The sequence below is a fragment of the Pteropus vampyrus genome, unplaced genomic scaffold (assembly GCF_000151845.1).
Source record: "Pteropus vampyrus isolate Shadow unplaced genomic scaffold, Pvam_2.0 Scaffold390, whole genome shotgun sequence".
Taxonomy (NCBI): Eukaryota; Metazoa; Chordata; class Mammalia; order Chiroptera; family Pteropodidae; genus Pteropus; species Pteropus vampyrus.
The window spans coordinates 2,630,501-2,639,775 of NW_011889171.1; the positions used below are offsets into that span (position 1 = coordinate 2,630,501).

The 9,275-nt window shown below is 40.2% G+C and overlaps 2 protein-coding genes across 2 annotated transcripts in view; one reads left to right on the top strand and one right to left on the bottom strand.

The window, feature by feature from the left end:
- RNF113A (ring finger protein 113A) overlaps window positions 1-4,947 on the bottom strand; it is a 22,486-nt gene extending 17,539 nt beyond the window's left edge. Inside the window, exons 1-2 of the mRNA XM_011380216.2 lie at window positions 3,791-4,947; window positions 3,598-3,666 (exon numbers count right to left, since the gene is read on the bottom strand). Of these exons, the coding sequence (XP_011378518.1) occupies window positions 3,608-3,666; window positions 3,791-4,778 (1,047 nt within the window). The 5' untranslated portion in view covers window positions 4,779-4,947 and the 3' untranslated portion in view covers window positions 3,598-3,607. The remainder of the gene's footprint in view (window positions 1-3,597; window positions 3,667-3,790) is intronic.
- A 67-nt stretch (window positions 4,948-5,014) lies between these two features.
- On the top strand, window positions 5,015-8,810 carry NDUFA1 (NADH:ubiquinone oxidoreductase subunit A1). Its single transcript, XM_011380215.2, has 3 exons — window positions 5,015-5,212; window positions 6,124-6,213; window positions 8,682-8,810. The coding sequence occupies exons 1-3, from the start codon at window positions 5,111-5,113 to the stop codon at window positions 8,700-8,702; spliced, it is 213 nt and encodes a 70-aa protein (XP_011378517.1). The 5' UTR covers window positions 5,015-5,110; the 3' UTR covers window positions 8,703-8,810.
- The last annotated feature ends 465 nt before the right edge of the window (window positions 8,811-9,275 follow it).

Below are 9,275 nucleotides of genomic sequence, written 5' to 3' on the forward strand. Positions count from 1 at the left end.
CCAGAATCTGATCCCTTCTCACCACCACCTGGTTTGAGCCACTACCATCTCTCACCTGGATAAAGGCAAGTAGCCTTCTAACTAATCTTTCCTTTGATACTCCCGGCTCGGTTTATTTTCTATTTAGCGACCAGTTTCTTTTCTTTTTTTTCCTCCTTTGACTTGCAAGATATTTCTTAATGAGATATAATCACATACAATGAAACACACATAAGTGTACATTCTAATGAGTTTGTACAAATGTAGACACCTGTGTAATAGACACCCTAATTAAGGTATAAAACATTTCTTCTATCCTCCTGAAGTTTCCAGAAGGATCCTCTTTAAAGCCAGTATCAGATCATGTCACTCCTCTGCTCAAAACCTCTCAGTGGCTCTCCATATCTCACTGAGAATAAAAGCCCAAGTCCTTACAGTGGTTTATAAGGCTGCAAACAGTCTGCCCCCTCCTTCCATCATTTCTCCTACTCAATTTTAGAGTTCTTGCTTCTTCCTTGAGTCTACTCCAATTGCAGTTCATCTTCAGTTCCTAGGACCTGTCAGAAACTTTCCTGCCTCAAGGCCTTTGTACTTGGTGTTCTCTGGAACTGCTCTTCTCCCAGACACCTGCTTTGTTTAGGTCTCTGCTCAAATGTCACCTTATCAGAAGAGGCCTTCCCTGAGCACTCTATATAAAATAACATTCCCCATACCACTTATCCCCTTACCTTGCTTTACTGTTCTTCATAGTACTTATCTCAATCAATATTATGTATATATATGTATAAATCTATTAGTCTCTCATGTAAGTTCTGTGAGAGCAGGAACTTTAGTGTTTTTGTTATGTCTGTATCTCCAGTGCTTAAATCAATCCCTGACTTATAGTGGGTGCTCAAAAACTATTTATTAAATGAATGTCCACAGCCTCCAGTCTAGTCTACCATCATGTCATCTGTAGTGCATCAGCCTAGCTGATCTCCCTATTACATGTCTGGTTCCTTCAATCCATTTTCTGCACAGCATAATTATCTTTTAAAAATTCAAATCTGATCATTTCACTTTCTTTCTTAAAACACTTTGATGGCATCCTTTTGCCCTTCAGATAAAGTCCAAAGTCCTTAATATGACTTGCAAGGTGTCTTTGTTGGCCTTGACTATCAAGCCACTTTGTCTTTTTCCTCCAGCCATGCTTCGAGTTCTTAGGTGAAACCAGTCTTTCACTTCAGGTCCTTGGTATATACTTAACCCTCTGCCTGGGATATTCTCTCTCCCATCCCCCTTTCAGTTCTCAGTTTGAGGGTAATTTCCTAGGGGAGACTTCCCTCACTTCTCAAACTAGGTTAGTTCCTTCAGAGTCCAGCTTCATTCTCGTCTCTGCTAGAGTGCTTCCCCTCACCCCCATATTTAATTTTTTAATTTGTAAGAACAACTATTTTATTTCCGCCTATGAAATGAAGTTGTACCATTTGATTAAAGGTGATAAAAACAGCTCTGACTTTTAAAAGATGTAATCATAGAGTTGTAAACATAAAAAATATTTTGAGTACACCATTGATTTATGCACTTTTGTGGAGTTTGATCTCTTTAAGAATCTGCTGAATGTTATGGATCCTAAGAATAATGCTCATTTGCATATATTTTGTATATTCTCTTAAGATTCACAGGTACTTAAAAACATGTGGAGTAGTAGATGTTATCTTTTTCCTATTCTTTCTCTCAGCTCTTTAAGACTAACTTCTTGATTCATGCCTTTAATCCCATCCCTTCTCAGTTATAGCTACCTTCTAGAACTTAAGTCATCAGCCAGCATTCTTTCCCTTTCATTTTATTTCCTCCTGGACCCTTTCTTTCGGCTTATATAAAAGATAACAATTCAATGTATCTCTTTCTCCCCGCCCCCAAAATATGTTTACTATCTATTTAAACATAGGTAAAAGTCTAAAAAGATAGAAAAGTCCAAAGAGAAAAGTAACCAATTCCCTAGAATCACACCATCGAAAATAAGCAATGTTACCATTTGATGACTATTACTTTGGACATTTTTATATGCAATGTACATCTTTTTCCATAAAGCTTTATTCTAATTTTGAATGACTTTTTTTAGTATAAATTCTCAGGAATATATTTTTTTAATGAACCATTTTAATGATTATTTTGCTACTCATTGCTATATTTTTTCCATGACACTTTTCAAGAATAGTCTTTGCCTTCCATGGCAGTGTATGCTCCTATTTCTCCATCTGCCTCTACAACGTCATCTTTCCTGTTTCCTAATCGGCTTTGTCTCATCACTTAAATGCTGTTTCCTGTGCGATGCTTTTATAAGCCCTTTTCCCAGTAGGCCTCTCATGTATTTCAGGTATCCCCGCTATACTTTATACATTGTTATGTAGAATATATCACACTGTGTCAAGTGAGGTTATGATTCTGAAGTCTAAAACTGGGATTGGGTTAATCCTGAGATATCATCCCATTATATTGTTTTCCTTGTACTTGTCACACTTGTCACTGTTTGATGTCCAGCTCCATGAGGACAGGGGCTGTGTTCATTTTATTCGTTAATATCCCCCATGCCAAGCACAGTGTCTGGCAGAGTAGCTGCTCAAAGAATATCTTTAAATGGATTAATGAATACGAATTAAAAAAAAAAAAAAAAAAACCTAACCCACCATTTATTCTTGCATCTGTTTCCTGGGATTAGCTCAAATTCTAGCCTGATCAATAAAAATTTACTAATCATTTGGCCTAACTGGCCTCCCTGCCTCTTGTCATCCCTCTCCCTGCAATCTGATAGCCTGCAATCATGTTAACATTTAAAAAGTCTGATTGTGTTCCCTTCCCTCAAACTCTGCTATCTCCCCATTACCTACAGAATTTGGTCAAAGCTCCTCATCTTGGATTCAAGGCTTTGGCCCCAATATCCCTTTTGAAATCTCTCTGGGTTTATTAAGTGCTGATTATATGCCAAGCACTGGGCTAGTCACTGAGGAGTTCACAAACTAGCTGGGAAGACAGGTACATAAATTAACTTTAATAGGACATGATCAGCTATATTGCAGGGTCTGTGAGGACACAGATAGTTTCAAACAATGGATTATAAAATACTAGATTTTGGCCCTCTGCAGGTTCTGAACTGTAGTGGCCAATATGGTGGCTACCAGCCACATTTCCAGTGCTCAACAGCCGCAAGAAGCCAACAGCTATCATAGACAGCACAGCATAGATCATTTCGATCATCCGTGGAAAGGGGGTCACTATAGGTACTTCAAAGAGAGCCAGGACTATTTTCCATACATGTACGCTGTAATACTAGCTACCAGTCCCTCAACCTAATTCTCCCACTCACATGCCACCCCACCTTACACTGTGGCTGGGATGTTTTTTGAAGTAGCACAGGCTCCCAATAGAGAAAATGCATGAAAGTACTTTTGTAAATTAAGTGATACAGAAATGTGATATAATAAATAGGTTCATTTCTTTCATTACAGCTTTGGTTACTTCAAGCAAATTCTAGCTCTTTTCTCGAACTTCTCCCATTCTTGTAATTTATGCCAAAGGGTTCTGAAAAGTTACACACAGGCAGCATTTGTATCAGGTAAAAATCCAGATTATACCTACCTCGATGCTTCTACAAGCCATCTATCCAGGACCCTACTTCACCATCTGCCTTTTCCTCTGTCACTTTCCCTAGAAAGGAAGGACACAAATTAAAATTTCTAAAATATTTATTTTGAGATTGGAGAATAATGGGGAAACTATGTAATGGGAATTGGACCCTCATCGGGATCTTCTGGCAAATCAGAAGTCCCACCATCTTCTGCAGCTCGACGTTTCTCCAATTTAGAAATCAATTCTTTCGCTGGATTGAAGACGCCATTGGTCTGCTGGTCACAGACATAGCAGCGTGGCGTGGTGCGGAAATGCTGCAGTGCACAGCTCTCGCAGAAATAATGCCTGCACTTGGTGACAACTGGGTTTTGGAAGGTCTGGCGACAGATGAAACACTTGAATGGTAGTTCCTCATCATCGCTTCCTACTTCATAGTTTTCGTCCTCATAGACACCATAGCGACCCTCATCGAGCTCACGTTCGATCTGCCACCCATGTTTGTAATCTGAACGGTCATGGAGGAATTTGCAGCTGTCTCCGAAGCCGCAAAAGCCAGTCTCTTTGTAGTCCTTACAAATGTCGGGCTGGTAATCCCAGCGCACGGTGGCACGGAGATGCTCGGGAGCTCGGATGGGGCCCTTCCGCACCATTCCAGAGGAAGCATTGCCCATAGACGTATCCTTGGGCTTCATGTATTTCTGATAGTTATTGATTCCCCGATAGATCTTGTCATCTTCCTTGCCCCTCAGCTCCTCCTGGATCTTCTGGCTGCGTTCGAAGATGGCTTGTGCGTCACGCTCCTTCTCTGTGTCTAGCTCGTAGACCGCAGTCGCCCCCATATCTTCTGGCCCCACAGGTTTCGCTGAGCGGGTAGACTTGTAGACCACACCAAGGCTCTCCGGCCCATTCTCCTCTTTCTCCTCCTCCTCCTCCTCACTACTCAAGTCGCGGTAAGCCGCCTTCTGTTTACCACTGCTACGAGTCTTCTGTATCATCGGGTTGTGGGGCGCCCGCTTCTTTTCCGGACGAACCACAGTGCTGCCTTCGTCACTGCTGCTGCTGCTGTCTCTGGGCTCTTGGTCGCAGACTGGGCGCTTCCTGCGGCCTGCAGCTCCTTTTCGCCCAGGCTTTTTGAACAGGAAGGTGCATACCTGGTCTGTCCCCTTTCCTGGAGAAAGTTTCTCTGCCATTCTCGAGTCCCGAGCTCCGAAACAGATGCAGTGTTCTGGATCGCGTGGGGTCTCTTCACGTCACTGAACGTCGTGCGCTTGGCTGAGAGTCAGGAGCAAGATGGGCTGCGGAAAGAGGACTGCAGGAGCATGGGGTTGCGAGAGCACGATGGCGAGAGCGCGAGCGCGAGCACGAGCGCGCGCCACTCTTGAGTCCTGCGGGAACCCGTCGTTTCCTGCGGAGCCTTACGTAACCCCGCCCAGCTGCCGCGGGGCTTACCGGGAAGGGACCGAATCCGGGTCACTTTTAAGGGGCCTGGGAGGTATTGTTTGATCCTGGTAACCCGGCCGCGATGTGGTTCGAGATTCTCCCCGGAATCGCCGTCATGGGCGTGTGCTTACTCATTCCCGGGGTAGCCACTGCGCACATCCACAGGTTCACCAACGGGGGCAAGGTAAGACGGCTTCTAAGGCCCGCCGGCTGACTCCGCGGACCGCTGTGACGCAGTGGGTGGTGGGGTAGGGAGGCCATTAGCATCCGGAACCTCTGTCCAAGGTGGAGAATACCAAGGTCGGCCCTCCCCATTTTTCATTTTTCCCAAAAGCAGAAGCTTGCGGAATGAAGCCAGACAGAAACCACATTCTTCTCTAGCAAGAAACAGTTAGTTGCTGGGTGGAGAAGAGTGGGCCAGAGGGTCGAGTCAAGATTTTGGGGCTAGAAAGGTAGGAGAGTACAAGAGGTAGGTCCAAGCTCCTAGGCGGAGGAGGGAGGTGTCATTTTTGTCCCTACTCCCTCCGACTTCTAGTCTCCTTTCTTGCTCGATTTTTGTTTTAACTCCTCGCATTCACATCTTTGTGGCTTCTCGTTCTTTACTCCTTCCTCACCCTTAATGAGGTTTTTACCTTGACATTTTTTACCCCCCACTTTCTCTTGTGAGCTTTCAGGAATTTACCACAATATCCTGTTTTTCATCATTGTCATTTACCCCTGTTCCTAGTCCTTCACATCATCGCTGGAGTATAGAGTATAAACGTATTTGCGTTTTGGTTTTGTGATTGTCCTTCACGTGTGATCTACCGCTGTTGTTTTCATGTCATTAGAGTCCCCAAAGAAAACAAGTAGTCATGTCTTTAAAAGGGGGAGGAGGAGGATGACACTGATTAAAATAGAAATTGTAAAAGTCATGGTTACCATCTTAATTCTGAAGTTTAGTGGTCTGATTTTATTTAGGATTCTGGATTTACATTGTTAATTTGGTTTTTCAGTGATGATTCCACTTTTCTAGAACGTTATTTATTAAAGTTCCAAAATTCTCTGTTGGGTCACTCATTTTAAAACTGCAATAATGATTTCTTTTGATTGTAGGAAAAAAGGGTTGCCTATTATTCACATCAGTGGACTTTGATGGAAAGAGATAGGCGCGTCTCTGGAGTTAATCGTTACTATGTGTCAAAGGTAAGATGGCTCCGATGCTAGACATCTGTCAGGATAGAGGTGGGTTCTGGTAATGTTTTGCCAAAGGTCTTAGAGTGCTAATTTAATTTGCATTTTCTTGTCTACTAGTGAGGTTGAACAGCCTTTTACATATTTAATGATCATTTGTATTTCTTGTTCTTTGGACTGTTTGCCTCTACATTTTGTTTGTTCTGTTCTCTTTTTCTTTTTGACTTACAGGATTTCTTTATATATTATGGATATTAACCTGTTGCCTCTTATATATGTACAAATATTTTCCCCAGTCTCCCGTTTGTTTTTACCACATATGATGTCTTTTAGCAGATAGTAGTTTTTAATTCTGATATTCATTCCAGATTTTGGGCTTTATATCTTGCTTACAACTGACTTTCCTTCTCAAGATTATAAAAATATATTTTCCCAGTTTCTCCAAATACTGTCAGTTTCTTTTTTCTTTTTCTTTTTCTTTTTTTTTTTTTTACACTTAGTGCTTTGACTCATCTACAGGTCATTTGGGGATATAATGTGAAGCCAGGATTTAACTTTCCTTTATTTCCAATAGATAGCCAGTTGTCACAATTGTCCATTTATAGAACAGTCCATTTTTTATTTGAAATACCACTCTTAATAAACTAAATTTCCTTATACATATGGGCCTGTTTCACAGATATGCTCTTTTATACTCCATTGGCTTGCCTGTTACTGCAGAAATATACATACGTAAAGAATCACTACAGTTTTATATTTGAATAATAAAATTGCCATTTTTATAGGTCAAAAATGGCCAAGTAGCATTTTCATACAGTTCAACCTAATATTATGTTCTAATACTATTCATCCTCATTATTCTTTCTAAAAATTTTTACTTTTTTGTATTTTCTCTTTGCTTATTTATTCCTCACAGTGAACCTAGGTAAATGTTAATTCCATTTCATAGATGAGAGAACAGAGGGTCACTAATTAAATAATACTGTGAGGACTCAACCTAGATAATCTGCCTCAGTATAGTGTTATTTGAGAATCTAAAGAATGTGAATGATAGCTGTGTACTCATCAAGAGCAGTATTTCTCAAAGTATGGTCCAAGAGTAACCAGAATCATTTGGCAGCTTTTTGCCAGAACTGCCATCTTCAAGTAATTCGCCAAAATGACCAACACAAAGAGAAAGAGGAGAGGCACCTGCTACATGTTCTTTAGGCCTTTTAGAAAACATGGAGTTGTTCCTTTGGCTACATACATGTGAATCTATAAGAAGGGTGATAATGTAGATGTCAAGGGAATGGGCACTGTTCAAAAAGGAGTGCCCCATAAATGTTACCATGACAGAAGTGGAAGAGTCTACACTGTTACCCAGCATGTGGTAGGCATTATTGTAAACAAACAAGTTAAGGGCAAGATTCTTGCCAAGAGAATTAATAAGCGTATTAAGCACTCTTAAGAGCTGAGATAGCTTCCTGAAATATGTGAAGGAAAATGATCAGAAAAAAGAAGGAAGCCAAAGAGAAAGGTACCTGAGTTCAACTGAAGCACCAGCCTGCTCTCCTCAGAGAAGCACACTGTGTAAGAACTAATGGAAAGAAGCCTGAGCTGCTGGAACCCATTCCCTATGAATTCATGACATAATAAGTGTAAAAAAAAAAAAAACACCTCTGTACTGTTAAAAAAAAAAAAAGAATCATTTGGCATATGAGATAAAATGCAGATTCCTAGGCCCCTGGCTATACCAAATGAATTAGGATATCTACAAGGTGGCTCCTAGGACTATGCAATTTTAATTTCTCTCAAGGCGATTCTTCCTGCAATTATAAACAAAATACCTGGGCTGTATTATTGTAACATGTGGAAGAAATGTCATCACTGATTAATCTTTATAGTTTCTGAAGTATTTGATTGTGAACTGAATAAGATAGAGTGGATCTTCTGAATAAATAGTATGCTTACACAAGGCAAGAGTTCTACAGTGGGGAAGGGCTTGTACTTGAATTCTGACTCTGCTACTTCCTTACTAATTTAAGCAAGAGACTTTTAATCTCTCAGTCTCCTTTCTTCATCTGTAAAAAAGTGGAATGAAGCCAATAGTATCTTCCTCATGTTGGCTGTCATTTTATAAAGTGGTTTTACCTTACTGTCTTCTGACTCTCTGAGGGTGCTTTATAGAAGGATCCAGATGGTAAATAGTTGCTTGACTTTAGTTCTTGTTGCGGAGGCAGTGGGGGAGGAGGGGGGGAGGGTTTCATATAGAGTGATGTTTTCTACTTTCAGAAAATGAAAACTAGAAGTCATTATAAGTTATTCATTCTTTAGTGATTATAAAATTCAGTCCAATTTATTGCAGTTAGAGAAATGTAGGGTGCGAAAGTACTTTAATAACAGAGAATGCTATTTGGTGACAGTAGAAATTAGAGTACATACATGTACCTCTGACAGGAACAGAATTCTCACATTTTCCTTTTTACACTGTTTTTCAGGGTTTGGAGAACATTGATTAAGGAAGCATTTCCCCGATTGATGAAAAATAACTCAGTTACACTCATCTGCGCCTGCTAGAAGGTTATGTAGTGTATTATGCAGTATGTAATAAAAATTAAAAAGTAGAACCAAAGGTTTTCTTTACTTTCTAAAATAATACTACACAAGATCAAGCAATCTACTCAACATGGCTTTATCATTAAAACAAACAAACAAAAAAAACTAGAGTAGCTGAGGCTTGTAAAATTATAGACATAATGTACACCAAGTACCTACTCACTCTGCCCAGTGCCTAATGTACCATAAATGATAGTTGCTACTATTTGTAATAGATATTTAAATATTTTTCCCTAGTTCCTTTTCTGAGTGAATCCAATGGTGTTTAAAATTCCAGTTAGGATGCTTTAAAAAAAATAATTTTTGTTTGTTTCTCAAGACTTTTTAAAAAATTTTATTATTAGTTTCAAGTATGTAGTATGTTGGTTAGACGTTTATATAGTTTATAAAATGATCCCCCTAATTGCTCCTCCTCTCCTCTGGTTTTCCGCCTAGCCAATATATTAATGCTAACTACATTCCCTATGCCGTGCTTC

What these genes read in the sequence shown, in the direction of transcription:
- NDUFA1 (XM_011380215.2), top strand. Translation starts at nt 5,111, where the DNA reads ATGTGGTTCGAGATTCTCCCCGGAATCGCCGTCATGGGCGTGTGCTTA. An exon ending in GGTTCACCAACGGGGGCAAG is followed by an intron (nt 5,213 to 6,123) that starts GTAAGACGGCTT and finishes TTTTGATTGTAG; the next exon opens with GAAAAAAGGGTTGCCTATTA. An exon ending in ATCGTTACTATGTGTCAAAG is followed by an intron (nt 6,214 to 8,681) that starts GTAAGATGGCTC and finishes ACTGTTTTTCAG; the next exon opens with GGTTTGGAGAACATTGATTA.